This window comes from Lathyrus oleraceus, chromosome 6 (assembly GCF_024323335.1).
Source record: "Lathyrus oleraceus cultivar Zhongwan6 chromosome 6, CAAS_Psat_ZW6_1.0, whole genome shotgun sequence".
Taxonomy (NCBI): Eukaryota; Viridiplantae; Streptophyta; class Magnoliopsida; order Fabales; family Fabaceae; genus Lathyrus; species Lathyrus oleraceus.
In genome coordinates this window covers 295,778,348-295,794,439 of record NC_066584.1, presented here as the reverse complement: position 1 = coordinate 295,794,439, position 16,092 = coordinate 295,778,348, and the positions used below count along the sequence as shown (strand labels likewise).

General features: G+C 37.1%; 1 protein-coding gene across 1 annotated transcript; it reads right to left on the bottom strand.

Annotated features, from left to right (window-relative positions):
• Positions 1–1,788: 1,788 nt before the first annotated feature.
• Positions 1,789–2,358, bottom strand: LOC127095289 (uncharacterized). The gene has a single exon (XM_051033999.1). It carries the CDS (start codon positions 2,356–2,358, stop codon positions 1,789–1,791), a length of 570 nt encoding a protein of 189 aa, XP_050889956.1.
• Between the last annotated feature and the right edge of the window lie 13,734 nt (positions 2,359–16,092).

Here is a 16,092-nt window from a genome sequence, read left to right as displayed (position 1 = left end):
TTGAAATCATTATTTTGTCAGGTCCATTATACTCTCACGTGCTCTCTTCTTCTTTCTTGTTCTTGATCTTGATTTCTAAAATAATTATCCATTTCTTCGGCGCTTGCAAAGCGTGATCTTAAACTTTGGGCATGCTTGTGGTCTTCTTGTTGGTTGTCGAAGTATCTGAATACTGGTGCGAACCTTGGGGGTTCAATATATAAGGTGGGTGAAACTTCTATTATACACCTTGTTACTCCCACTGCATGAGCTTCCATCATTCTCTGAAATTCTGATGCCTGTTGATTTTCTTGAACTTGCGTCGCCGACTGCTGCACCTGAGGTTGGTAGAATTCTTCTTCGTTTCCTGCTTGGTTATCCTCTTGATTTTGTTGAGCTGCTCATGTTGGATGATTATTTTGAAGCCTCATAATTGCTGAAGCTTTGATAGGTGCTTTTGCACCTACCATCTCGTCATCTGGGTAGGTGGGTAATCCGACTCTCCTGTACAATTCATTAATAACACGCAAATGCCCACAAGTTTGTTATGCAGTGTTAGCCATATTTTAAATATTTTAAAAAATTAAGTACCCTACATTAATAGGCTCACCCCTTAGAGGATCCAAAAGTCCTAAGCACCGCTTCATAATAAATTATGACTGATTAGAAGTGACTTCTAGAGTTTGAAAAAAGAATGAGGCTCATGCCCTAGGGATTTGCAAAATTAACTGGTTCTAAGACGCAACGCTAAGCCACTCTCAATCACCCATTCATCCCCAGGTCTATAGAAAGCATCAAGCATTTCTTGGGCCATGGTTTCATTCATAACATGATGATCATTTCTATATGTCCTAAGAGCATAGATGGGAGAAGGTTGAAGATTCAAAATAAAATTAATAACACTAGTAGAGTAGTCGATGTACTTACCTCCCACATATGAAGTATAAGAGCCCACATCACTAAAAACAACATTTACATAAAACTTGAGGCCAATGGTTTTGTTGCTTTTATGAATTAAATCATTAAAACTTACCCATTGTCATTGTTGCAACATTTCCACCACTTATCGAAGCCTCTCAGGTCATCGCATGCAAAAGCTCTTTCTCTCATGATATGGTAGTCAACCAACTTTAAATACTTTTCTGCATTTACTCCAGAAAGAAACTTCTTATTTGGAAAAGTTAGACCATTTGGTGCGGGAGTAGCACGTGATGGTGAACCTTTTTTAACTCTTCCTCTTATTGAAGCCATTATGCATGCAACATCACACAAAAATAACAACTACAAATATTAAGTAAAATATGGTGATTAGAAGAGATTTGGGGTTAAGAGAGATTAGAGAAAAGGTTATGAGGAAAAGAGATTTGAAAATCTCTATTTAAAGAAAATTTTCATTCTTATCGCGCGTGTCATGCGTCCATCACACATGTGATGCTAACGGTTCTTCCAACTTCTCTCTGTCAACGTCTCTATCGCGCACATCATTCTTTCTCGCATGCGATACTTACGGATCCTAGATTGTCCAACGTCTCTATCGCGCGTGTTATGAAGCCATTGTGCGTGCGATATAGCCATGTCACGTGGGTGATAAGTTGTATGATTTTTCCAGGGACTTTCCTTTTTTTCATTCTTCTTTTCCTTTCACTTGTATCTTCTCTACTTTATTTCACCTGTGTTCTTTTCTTTCCAGATAACATACAAAAATCGACATGTTTTAATTAAATAAAATAAAAAATTTAAAAACACACTTACTGATGGGTTGCCTTCCACCCATCGCTTATTTACCGTCATTAGCTTTACGGTCCATGACTAAGGCACATTAGGCGCAAGGGATACACTCACGCTGGATAATTGTCCTTTATTCCTTCCTTTGTCGTCCTTGATAGCTTTGTTTTCAATCTGGTAGCATGTTTCCAGGTCATCTGCATATGGTGTCCATTCATAAGCATTAAACACCATTTTTTCATTATTAAACTTCAAGCTATGTCCGCCTATTTTCAAATATATTAATGCTTTCCCGGTCGCCAATAATGGGCATCCGATAATAACTGAACTGCCCGTGTCTCCCTTCATATCTACTACCACAAAATATACAGGAAAAAATAGACCATCGACATGTGCTAACACATCTTGTAAAACACCATAAGAATGGGTAACAGATAAATCAGCTAAGGTGTGAGTTATATTACTAGGTATAATCTCTGTCAAATTTAATTCTTTCACCTTATTAAGAGGAATTAAATTGATACTCAACCCTAAATCACATAGAGCATGTGGGAAATCTACCCCACCAATAATGCAAGAGATGGTAAACTTACCTTGATCCTTCAGCTTTATTGGTATTGTTTGGAGCAATGCCATATCATATTTCTCAGTCATATTTACTTGCTCTTTATCCAACTTCTATTATGCACCAGTTAATAACCCCTTCAAAAATTTATCAAATTTTGGCATTAGCTCTAAAACTTCATGAAAAGAAATACTTACCTGGAGCTTGGTTGACATCTCTTTAAACCTGATAAACAATCCTGCCTCATCTCCCAGTAGTGGTTTCTTCTTAATGAATGGATATGGTGGTTTTACATAATCGGGTAGATCTGGGTTAGAGTCGTTAAGAATTTGTTTTTTTAGTCCTTCTCCAAGCGTAATTTTGTATATCAATTGCTCAATGGAGACCCCCTTCTCATCTTAGTCACTCTGGTTTTCACTCTCCTCTTTTTCAGACCATACTTCTTCCTCTTCAATCAATACCTCTTTGACTACTTCATCCTCACCTATGTTGGTGATTACCTTAAAACCTGCTTCTAAAGCCTTACAAGTCTCATTTTTAGGATTATCCACATTTGTTACTTGTAAATCCTCCACTAGAACTAGGTAAAACGAATATTTACCAAAATAGCTGACCAATTTGCATCTCCAAATTTTTTATAGATGCATCATGGTTCTTACTCATTGTTTCATGCTGTTTATTTACCTGTTCAAAAGTGATCTAAGTGGCCTACATGAATTTGTTAAGGGTCTCCTCAAGGGATGACGGTTTCCTTAGGGTTGGATCCTGTTGATTATGCCGAACACCCTAATTAACACTTGTATTCAGATTATTTCTCCATCTGAAGTTTGGGTGATCCTTCCATCAGAGATTATAGGTGTTAATATATGGATTATATTTATGTAAATTTGCAAATTGAGCTTCTTCACTTGACCCTTCCAAACAAAATATTCCATTTGCATGTCCCTCTCCATAGAAATCACATTTTAGTGTCTGTACCTGACTCACGTTAGCTTGACTCAAGATGCTTTTAGCTATATTTTTATTCAATAATTAAATTTGAGCTAAAAGTGCAGTATGAGTATTAATAGCTAACATACCTTTCGGTGTGCCTGCAGTTTCAGTTTTCACTAATCTTCCACTCTTTGAACGATATTTATTTAAGCACATATTTTCAATCAAGTCTTTAACATGTAGTTCTGTCATGGTTCTGATCGTGCCTCCCGCCGAAGCATCTAGAAGCATGCGTGTTTGATCCTTGAGATATTTAATAAAATTCTGCATTTTCTCCCATTTATTCATGTTATGATTTAGGCACCTACATAATAAAAGTTTAAACCTTTTCTATGACTCATACAATAATTCAATTTCTTGCTGCTCAAAGTTGGTGATTTCAGCTCTTTGTTTAGCAAATTGAATGGTGTTAAAAACTCTCTCAAAGAATTTGTCCTCCACCTCTTTCCATGTCCGTATAGTTCCATTTGGAAGGCAAAACAACCAATCTTTAGCTCTTCCAATTAGCGAGACACTAAATAACCTCGGCTTGACTTGGTCTTCAGTGACATCAACGAGCCTGCACATTAAGGTTGTTTCGTAGAAGCGAGCAAGGTGCTCCCACGGGTCTCGGATTGCATTTTCGTCGAACAAATTGTCTCTCAAACTTGAAATCATATAATTTTTTGTGTCAAAGTTAGCGGGGTTAACCGGTACAAACCCTCTAGAAGTGTGTCCTTCATCATTCATTTTGCAGTAACCCCTAGTGGGTGGTGATGATACGTCTTCCATGACGATTTTCTCTTTGGAGTCCTAGGAAAACATTGAATTGTCTTCTACTAACGTCCTTTGAGTTAAAGTCTTTTCTCTAACCGCTCTCCTGATGGCACATGCAGTTCTTTCAATTTCGGGATCAAGCGGTGTCAATTCTGATCTGAGTTGTGCATACACAAATAAGAAATACCTCAATATCACTGTAATTAAAAAATTACAAGAAAATAAAAATAAAAACAAAAACTAAATAAGCAAAACGTTGCACAAGCGTTGCCTTGTTGAAATTATCAATAGTCCCCGACAATGAAGCCAAAAACTTGATGACTTTTCGGCAAGTGTAGCGATAGAGTCGTAATAATAAAAAGAGTATCGAATCCACAAGGATTACTATTTAACAAAGTAATATTTGTACAAGTATAAAAAGTAACAATTAGGGGGGGGGGGGTTCAAGTTTGTAGTTGAAAATAAAAGAAGTGTTCCGATATTTTAAACAAAGTGGTCAGGTTTTGCCTAGAATCCCATATTTTTCCCTTGTTTATGTCTAATGCATTACATAAATTAAGCGTCGTTATATTTCCACGATGAGTTAACAAGAACATTATACCTAATCCCTTGGTGTATATCTCACTGATTCCTACTAGAGGTCTCCTACCCCTATTCAACTGGCGTAAGTGAAATCAGATGATGATACAGTACATTAGCTCTAAGGCCACTACTCAAGGTCTCTTATCCCTATTCAACTGGCGTAAGTATAATAATTACCCTAGATCAGACGCATAGGCTAAGGGTTAATATTCCCTAGATGTTCAAAATCACATTAACCTAGTATCTCAAATAATACGCTTTAAGTAAAAGAAACAATTAAATAGAAATATAACTAAGATAATTCAGGCAACATCAAATTAAACACATGTTCCAACAGGTTCGAAACAGGTTCATCATACAAAACCTAACCTAAAAGTGTTTAGTTACTCATACTGATAAAATTACAATGACAATTGATAAGAATAAGGTTGCATAAGAAGTCATTGAAGAAATGGACTCCAATGGCTTCAAATGCACTTCAAAACTCACTTTCGGTATTGTAAATCATAGTCTCTAATCTCCAATCGTAGAACCCCTAAAAAATTAGAAAGTCTGCTTTTTTATAGCCATCAAATCCTACCATAATGCATCAGAAATTTCGCAGAAAAAGGCCCATCACGCACGTAATAGACTGCATCATGCGTGATGTTGCATTGGCCGCTCTTCCGCGCACACGATGGTGTGCAATACCATTTTTCTTCTTTTCTATCATGCATGCGATAGCGGGCGATGTAGCATGTAATTATTCTAGTGGCTTTCTTATTTTTGCTTCTTTTTCAGCCAAATTTGCTAAGTCCTCAATTCTTCATACTTGGTCATTTTTGCTCCATTCTTTGGCCATTATTTATCAAATTTGATTATCTTCGATTTGTTTTTATTTGTTTATTCGATAAAAAACATGCAATGACAGAGTGTCATCAGTGCTCTAGATACTTCTTGCAGATAATCATATATGGGAGATCGTATCATGGGATACGTTGATGCACTTGCCAAAAAAAAAATTAGGACAACCGGGAGAAGATGAATGAAGAGATTCAAGCTTCAGAAGGACGTTTGGCTCGTCAGATTGAAGTGGTGAAGAGCTATGTTGATTATCTATGTGGTAATAACTTCATCTTACATCATGACAATGTTGCAGCATGTATTCCTGTTCCAGAAGACCCTATTTCTATAATACCCCACCCCAAAACTTATATATTAAGCTTTACAATCTATGGTGTCACCAACGAAAAATCCTCTAATATTAATGTCATACAAAACCTGTCATCACACGCTCACCTTCACTTAGGGTATCATTGCAGCGATATCGATTCTTTCAAATGATAAAACATTGCAACTTAGACTTTTAGTCTCAGTCTTCAAATCATAATAGATTGTTTTCAAAATAAAGAGTTGTCATATTCAACTCTTGAACAAATTCAATATAAATGAATAAACAATTAAAATTCAACAAGTCTTAATAAGCAAATAAACATTCACAACCCCCAATGTTACAGGACCAGAGCAAGACTTCTAAACAATGATGAATCTAAACGAAGTAACTCCATGAGATAACTTCCACTTACTGAAACAACTCTACTCATGAGTATTTGAAAGATGTCCATGATGGACAACATGAAAGCAAAAGGGGTGAAAAATAACAAACCAATATAAACAGTGTAAAGAATACTAAGGTAGAGAATACACAAAAGTACACATTCATTACACAACCATCAACAACATATTATCACACCCAAATCATGAAAACATGTAGGCATTCTCAACCAATCAAATGACATCATGAAAAAATCAACTACGTATGCCATTATGTATGTAAATGTACTCCAAATCTGACTCATTATGCATACAATACCATTCATGAACACTCGGGTTCATCTCGCTCCCTATCCCCACCATAGGACAAGAGCACACCAAATTTTTACCATTACCATATGTAATTCTTCACAAGTTCCCATATAGAACCGACTACTCGCTCCCGATCCCCACAATAGGACTAGAGCATACCAAATTTGTTACGACCACCGGACCAGAGCACACAAAACTGGACCGAAGTTCATATACCATGATGCATGACTCTCAACAATGTGTATTATTACCAAAATATTCACCATACACATCTCACCATTTATGCACCACATCATTCATCATGCACAATAATTAATTAACGTTATAACATCAATAGACAACAACAAATAGAAACCACACAACAAATGTAACTTCATAAGCCTTTATTCATGTTACTTCACCAAAACAACAACACATCATCGTATAACCATAACGATTCGCTAACCTATCACACATGTAAGTGCAAACATCCCTACAGTAGGCACATGACTACCTCTTAACTATCTCATCAAGCACTTCCATGATGCAATAATGAGTGTTAACTTTCTAATTCTTCAACAATACGTCAATTGGACCTACAAATCAAAATTTAATGCTTTATCTTTCCAACACTTTGAACCACGTCTTAATATGAGTTATGAAACTTAAGTTACGACATTTTCAAACAACATTGTGTTGTCAATGTTTCCAGGTGAGGATTTCCTTCACTAAGCGACGATTTGCAGAGCAACACTAAACAATGTCTCGTGTAATGCCCCAGTCTGCTTTCATGATTATCGACTGACCTCCTAAATCAACATGTGTCTTTTCAGCATGCTTTGTCCTCACTCACACGCTTTCTGAGAAATTTCCCAGAATGTCATCCATCCAAATACTACTCCAAGTCAAGCACACTTAACTATGAAGTTCTTATTTTTTAGGCTACCGAAAAAAAGATACATTTTGTTGGTATAGGTAGTACCAATCAATACTTATAAGCATTCCTTCAACCATGTTGTCCCATCCATAAACATACTTAGGATCCCTCTCATTCCGATGTAAATTCGACGACCACTCTCCTTCCTCTTCGGCCTCGAGTGTTACATCCACTCTTCGCCCTCTCAGGCCTTGAGTGTTACATGCCTACTAACTTCCGCTTGGTTTATCCCTGAACCATATCATAATGGGAGAGGTCTTCTATGATACCATTTGTAACACCCCATATTTCTTTCAGGATTACCGACTAACCCCACAAACCAACACATGTCTTTTCAGCATGCTTTTTTCCTTACTCACACACTTTCCGGGAAACTTTATAGAAGATCACTCATCCAAATACTACTCCAAGTCAAGAATGTTTAACTATGAAGTTCTTATTTTTTAGGATACCAAAAAGGAGATGCATCTTGTTGGTATAGTTAGTACCAATCAATCCTTATAAGAATTGCTTCAACCAAACAGTCCCTTCCATGCATAGCCTCATGATCCTTCTCATTCCGATGTGAATTCAGCGACCACTCTCCGCCCTCTTTGACCCCCGAGTGTTACATCCACTTTTTGCCCTCTTAGGCCTCGGGTGTTACATCTCGATGAGTGAGACCCTCTCTCACTAAGTGAGGATGCATAGACTTACAACACAAAATTACGAATTTCACTTTTAGTGGCCTCCTGGACCTCCAATTTTGATTATGTAAAAACCCAAGATCTTAGAATCCAACATACTATGATTATTCAATGATGTGTTTCATGTGTCTCAATTGAGGATATACATTTCGTATCTGTCTCATGTGATCCAAATGGATGATGTGTAGGTGAAAGATAACCTGATTATGGAGGCATCACCCATACGGGTAGAGGATCAAGATGTGAAGCAGTTGCAGGGTAAATAGATTACCTTGGCGAAGGTAGTTTGGGGAGGACCAGCTGGTGGAAGCATGACCTAGGAGCGTGAGGAGAAGATGAGAGAGTCATATATGACTAAGTTTTTCTCAGGTAGTTTTTTATGACGGAAATTTCTTAAGTGAGGAAGAGTTGTAACACCCCATTTTTCGTATAAGATATTTTACCATATTCTACCGATTAATTATGTCTATTTGCTAAATTATTTATTTATTTGAATGTTTATGGGGGTGTGAGTCCTTAAGTCAAGGGCACAGTAAAATAGTAACGGGTGTATAGAATAATTTAGAATTATTTTTATTAACTAAAATAACAGTTTTGCTATATTATTTAATAAAAATAAGAAAAATAGAGTGATTGAGCCAAATATGAGAATCTAGGAAAATTAGTGGGGGAAGGAATAAGAAGTATTTTAAGTTGGGTCAAGTTCATAAAATTGAGAAGTTTAACCCTAAGTATAAGTTTATGAGATAAACATAGGTTTCAGGATAATTTTTACAGTATGTAGAATTTGAAAACAAAAGAGGATGAGGCAAAGTTGGCTAGAGGTAGAAGGAGTAGAATTCAAGGGATAATTTCATTGCTTGCTAGGGAAATCAAGGCAAGAGGGGAGATATGCTTCTCTAATGGATGTTAAAGCATGAAGGATAGAGTAAAGGTACCCTTAACCTCCCATAGAGCTTGTTCTTCCTTTGAGTTATAAGGAATGTGATGAATAATATGATTTCAGTTTTGTTTTTATGCTATGATTACTAGAAAATTAGTGTACTTTATTTGGGGTAATTGTTGGTATGTTATGTATTCATAAATATGAGTTTTATTACGAGATTGAGATTTTTAAAGTATGAACAATTCTAGTTTTTTTGAGTTAAATCAGTGCAATAACACGTTATATTAATAGGAATTAACATGTTTTTGTGTGATATTCGTGTGTTATAAGTTTCTGAATGTTTGGGGATGTTTGAGATCAAATTTGGGAAGGTTTTGGAGGTTCTATAGTGCATAATCACGTTTCTGGGTTCTGTCAGCTTCGTCGAGTGAGCCCCAGGCGAGACAGTATCGTTGGATCTTCGCTAGGAGAGCATAGGGTATTTCTCTATTGACTTGTCTCGCCCCTAGCTCGCCGGGAGAGCATGACATCACAAAGTTGTTGTTTGCGACTCAAATTGTCATAACTTAAGTTTCGGGACTCGGATTGAGACGCGGTTCGAAGTGTTGGAAAGCTAATGAAATTTACCATTAAATTGAATTAGTTTCATCCACTAATTATATCATGATAACATGAATCGTTGATGAGGTTTGTGCGTAATGTTTTATTTTATCTTGTGATGATGTTATGATGTTGAGAATGTTAATTACAATTGGTTAGCAATATAAGTGTTAGATATCGATGATGTTGCAATAATGGTGTGGTTATAATAACATTGTGTGGAAGATGCTTATATGTGTCTATAATGAATTATTGAGCATAAATAATTATGGTGATTATTAAAGATGATGCATATTTAATTATACATATGCTATGTTTATGTTGATTATGTTGTTGGTGGCATACACGGTTAGAAGAGGGGCCAGTGTGTATGTGTTGTTGCTACTGCTGAGAGTCCATGTATTCATGTTGTTGGAACTTCGGTTTTTTTGGTGAGCCTCGATCCTATGGTGATAGATCAGGTGCAAGTAGCTAATTCCTATTATAGGGGATTAGTGAAGTGCTACCTATGGTGATGGTATTTATTTGGTGTGCTCCGGTTCCAAGAGAGAATCTAATCTTATGGTGGGGATCAGGGAGAGAAATGAACCTGAGTGTTCATATTTGGTACCACATGCATAACGAGTCGTGCTGATGTACATTGCATAAGTGTTACATTTATATTGATTATTGTTGATGTGTTATTGGATGAGAATACTTAATATGTTGGTGTTAATTGATTAATGTGTATGTTGGTGTTATGTGATAATCTACTCTCACTTGTTTTCACTATTAATTATTGAAGTGTATTCTCACCCATTCTGTTTGAATGTTGCCTTTGCATGGTGTAACACCTCAAAATTTGCCCTCCTCTCTTGGGACTAGCATTAACATGTTGCATATCATTTTAGGTCATTAGGCATAACATATTGCATATCATGTGGTTACATTGTGCAAGCTATCTTCCCAAGTCTGGAACAGAAGATGAGGAAGTCAAAGTGCAAGCCTAGGGTTTCATTGGATTGATCATTGATCATCTGAGGATTGGGCTGTGAATTAGGGTTTCATGGTTCTCAATGGATATTGGTCTTCATCTTGATTGCAATGATACATCATCATCATCATTGGATGTCATCAGAAGATTGAAGAAGATTCCTTGAGATTAGGGTTTTGACCACTGGTCAACCCTAATCAGTTGCATTGGGCCAATCAGGGCATAATCAGGAGATGGGGTCTATGATGGATATGGGGTTCATTCTTTGGTTATTTTGAGCTTATTGAGGCTAGGGTTTCACCCTTGAGCCATTTCAGTTGAAGATGGGAGTTCAGATTGATCTATGCATTGCCAGATTCATCTATCAGATGAAAAGTCAACTGTGGTCAACTGTACATGATCTGATGGATTTGGAGGTGGAAATGAGTTGGATACACTTCATTCATGTTGGAACAAGTGTTATTTGACATCTCAAAGCTTAAAAATGAAGAAAATCAAGTCAGGACAAAAACTGCCAAAAATAGAAAGTGACTTGTAATTGAAGTTTCCAAAAATGGAAAGTTTTTGACCTCAAAACCACGTGTCCAAGGAAGCTTCAAATGAAAAATTGTTCAACATGAAAGTTGTAGATCTTGTTCTCACCTTTCCAAAAAGACCAAGAACTTGAAAATCCCATGTATGGTTGGAAAATTATGGCTCAGGGAAATTCAAAAATGACCCATAATCAGGAGGCCATAATTTCCACATGGTTTGTCCAAATTGCAAGTTCTTTATATGCACAAACTCCATTTGACATGTACTTTCATGGTGCATAATTGGATTTTATCAAAAGTGGTCAATGCAAAAAGTCAATTTTCAACTGGACAGTTAAAATGGACCAAGGGCAAAATTGTCCAACTTGTGAAATAATTGGAATTTTTGAGTGGGGATTTTTGCTACACCTCATAAATGGCATTTGAAACCTGTTGGAATCATCATTTCATGGCTAAGGCTTGTGGTTTGGAATTTGACTTGTAGAATGAAAGTGCAAAAATTGGACAAAGTGCAATTACATAGTGAAAATGAGAATGGCATATCCAATGAAGGTGAAACAAGTGGCAACAGCCCACACATGGCATTTGAAAGTTGTGTGAGCTGTCAAGGAGGTGGCAATGAGCTGGCATGTGAAATTCCAATTTTGCCCTTACTTGAAATTAACCATTTTCACTAACAAATGCAATTTGGTTAATTAGCATGGTTAATCATGGTTTAAGCACACATATATAATCTTAATCTCATTCTAATCATAACAGAAAATCACATTCCCCAAAATTGGATCTCAAACTTTCCAAATTCTCTCAAATCCTCAAGAACACCAAAACCTTCAACTTCATCAAGCTTCATCAAATCTTGATCAATTTTCGAGATTCCTTTTGCTGCCACTTCCTCTAATCATTATCATCAACTGTTTTTGGAGATTGAAGGAAAAAGAGCATTGAATCGTGACTGTCTCATATGGAGCATCCATGGTGAATTGAAGAATTCAAGCACTAGGAATGAAATCAGTGGAATCTAGGCTTTGCATCTCATTTCCTCGAGCATATAGTGCAACTGTTTGGAGCTGAATCGCGTAAAGGTCATCAATAGCATCACTGCCATAACAGGTGCCTCAAAATTCGATCATCATGATTCGCTTAATGCTTATGTGCGTTCTATAGGTCATGCTGTGTAGAGCATCGTGATGCTTTTAGATTTGCAAATGATGAACTGTAGGCTGAGAAATCTAGGTTTGAAGTTTCGATCCAAAACCCTAACATGATCGATTCGTGTGATATAGCAACTGTTAGGTTAATTCGAGTTCGTATTTCGATTGTGCATGTTCATACGGTTCTAACGAGTACTCATTTGCGCGTTTTGGTGATGATTTGAAAATTGCATGTTCTTGAGTGTTCTGGTAAATTGTTGAGTGAAAACGATGATGAATGCTTGTTTGATCCAGAATTCCATTTGAATTTTTGAATTGGACGTTTACCGCCCCCGCCTTAACTTATTTACAATTGTGCCATTGTGAATTTCATTTAATTTAATTAATTCATAAAAAATTCATAACACCTTAGAAAATTCACCAAAAATCATAAAAAATCAGAAAAATGTGGAAATTTTTGTGTTGACTTTGTTGTTGACTGTAGGATTTATTTGACTCATTTTTGAAAGTTGTGCATGGTAGGAATTTTGTTTGACCTAGGCTTGTTTCACATGTACTCATTTTTGATACATTCTACCAAATCCAATGTGAAATGCTCATAGTGTGAAATAAATTCTTGAAAAATTTTGTGATGATTGTGGACTGATCAATGTTTATTTGCATGTAAATTTCATGAATTTTTGATTCTTGGTCATTGAGTTATGAATTTTGGAACTTAGGTGTGACAATTTGTGTCACACCTCATTATGTCAACTTGCTGGATTTATTTGAATGGCTTAGGCTTGTTAGAATGATGTGAAATTTTGCAGGGGTGTTCATTAACATGTTAAGATGCTATGTGAATTTTTGTGGAATTTTCCATTGCATTTTCAATTTGATTGTGATTTTTCATCTCTGGTGGTTGAATTTACAAGTTCATGTGACATAGGTTGGTAGAATCAATGTGAAATGCTCATATGGTATTGAATGATCATGAAATTTTGTATGATAGTTATAGACACATGATGTGACATCCCTGTTTTGGTCTCACTCATTTCTTTACTGTTTTCATTGAGTTATGAATTTTTGAAGTGGAAGCATGTGTTGATGTTGTGATTTGGAGCATATAGTTGTGTCTGTTTTTGTTGATTTTCATTGACATGGTTCCCTTTGCCCAATTAAGCTGAAATTTGGTGTGCCATACCTGGATTAGGTCCTGCTTAGGTGTAATTTATTTGAGAATTTTTGGAAGTGTTTTGATGTGGATTTGAATGCAATAGTTCTGTTTGCATGTTTGGTGCTTCATTTGAACTAGTTTGCCTTGTTTTGTGCTTAAAATGAACATGATGAATGATATAAACATGAGACTAATTGTGTTGACTCTTGTTTGACTTTAGCTTGAGTTTGGTTAGAGATACCTTGCTGTTTAGGATTTTTTCTTGCCTTTGGACCCTAGGCTTAGCCTAGTGGTCTTGTTGCTAATATTTGCTTGATTTTTCAGGATCAAAAGCATAATGCACATGGAGAATGAATCAAGTTAAATGCAATTGATGTTGTTTGATGTTTGTACACTAACATAACATTGTTTTGTAGGTTGTGAAGTTTGGGATTAAGCTTTGAGCTTGCTTTGTTGTGCATTGATCTGTATAGATTAATTGGTTGATACTTGCTGTTTAGTTTTGTCTGTCTGAATACTAACTGTGTTTGACTGTTTCCAGGTACTTTTAGTTGCTCAGTTCCTTGTGAACTTTTGCTTTGCTTTGCTTAAGCAACTTGCATTGAGGTATAACTTCCTAACTTCATGTAGTCTGGAGACCCGGCTGTTACCGGGCCGGGCAAATAAATGTCTGAAGTCCTCCTTAAGAGGCGATGATTGTGATTGTTTAATTTTGTGCCTAAGCAGGTGAAAGTCCTTTAAATAAGGCAATTGGTGGAAGGTAGGGGTATGCAGTCTACCCCCACTATTCTGTGAGTCTTCTCCTTGCTCCCATTACATGGTTGTAGCATTGAGATTACAAGCCCAAGATCCGTGCAGTGCACATTGTGTCAGAGTCTCTGAGTATAGAAGGGTTCCCCCATTCTGGACCCATGCTCATTTGTCAGAAGCTCTCCCTGGTTAGGGATAAGAGCTGTGAGGTCTGATCCTCACTTCATCCTTTCATCTGCTTCACCTTAGCCTCGTAATGGCAAGGTTAAGAGCAAACCCAGCCCGTACAGACGACTCGCTTCGGCAGTCAAACCTATTGATTGAGCCCCTTGTTTGGCTATAGTGCGTGCTATGTGGATATCTGTTTGAGATGCTTGTTCTCATTTGATGTATGCTTATTATTCTGTATGCTTGTGTGCTTGCTTCTTTCCTGGATAGGAGTAGTTTGCTTATGCAAGTAGGATAGAAAACCGAACTTAGGGTAACGATGCATGACAACACTAGGCTCGAGTCCAGCTCCCTAGTAGTGTGTCTTTCCCCGGTTTCTGGTTAGCAATTCAGTCCCTTTCAGGGGAACTACATCGCCCTGATCCTCGTTCCAGACGAGGTATGTAGGCAGGTGGTCGTGCGAGACCACTCCGGGCAACCTTTTTCTTTTTTGCGTGTGTTTGTTTGTTATCTGATTGTGTTTTGGTTCGGATGTCGACGTAAGCCCAGTGATTGGCTGTCGGGCTCCACATTTGCCGTTCTATGCGTGTTTTGGTTCGGATGCTGACGTAATTCCATCCAGTGGTTGCCGGGCTCCATGTTTGCCACCCTTGCTTGTTTGTATGTTTTGTGTTGTTTGGCGTGCGTAAGCCGAACTACAGTGGCTCTGATTCTTGTTCCAGACAAGATATGTAGGCATAAGGTGCGATACCTTATCGAGCCCGTTTCTCCTAACCCCACCTGCGTTCCCTGTGTGTGTGTGATGTTTAGCAACCTTTTCTTTATTCTAGGACGTGGATCCCGTCGAGTACGACGGACGTGAGGGGTGCTAATACCTTCCCCTTGCGTAACCGACTCCCTTACCCTTTCTCTCTGGTCGCGAGACCATGTTCTTTCCAGGTTTCTCTGAGCGTTTCCTTTCCCTATCTTGGGATAAATAACGCGCAGTGGCGGCTCTGTGTGTGTTTTTATTCGAGCTTCGCCGGTTGATTTTTCGCAGGATGCGACACATGGGCATCATTTATATACTCAGGAGTAGCATTGTTGAAGTAAGTGGAAGATAACTCTTAGAGTGGCTTCCATTAGTTTGTCATTTTATTAGTAGGGTCTTGCTCTGATCATGTAACATCGGGCTGAGAATATTTGCTTTCACTTGTTTTATTTTGTTACTATTTATGTTTTGTTGATATCTCAAAGTTATTTTGAGTTGAATAACATAACTTTTTTTTGTTGTGTTATGAAGGTTGAGGTTTATGAGAATAAATGTCATGAGTTTCAATATTGTGTTTATTTGATTTAATAATGATTTTGTTGTGATGATACTCTAAGTGAAGGTGAGTATGCGATGACAGGTTCTAAATTGTCATGTTATAACATGTGTTACAGAGCAGGCTATATTTGATTGTGCGTGACACCCTGAATGGTTGTATTTTGTTTAATTAAATTCCGTATCAAATTGTATGCGGGGTTTAAGGTGTTACGCCTTACCTTAGATTTCTAGAAATTGAGGATGAATCAGGCAACTTATATGACTTCCCTATTTGAAATCTTAGCTTTTTCTCTTTCTCTCATTTTTTCCTCTTGTCTCAACTTTCACGTACTGATAAAACTAGGCTAATTTCCTCTTACTCCAAATATATTCTTAGGGTTTTCTACATAATTCTTCCCAATTACCTCATTAACCATTAGTTTTCTTAATTCACACTATTGCCCCAACTCCATAACTCGTCACTCCCCTCTATTTCTCTAAATCCCACAAATGATTCAATTCTATCATTTTACTATTTAT

Coding starts and splice junctions, on each gene's coding strand:
- LOC127095289 (XM_051033999.1), bottom strand. CDS start 2,358: ATGACTGAGAAATATGATATGGCATTGCTCCAAACAATACCAATAAAG.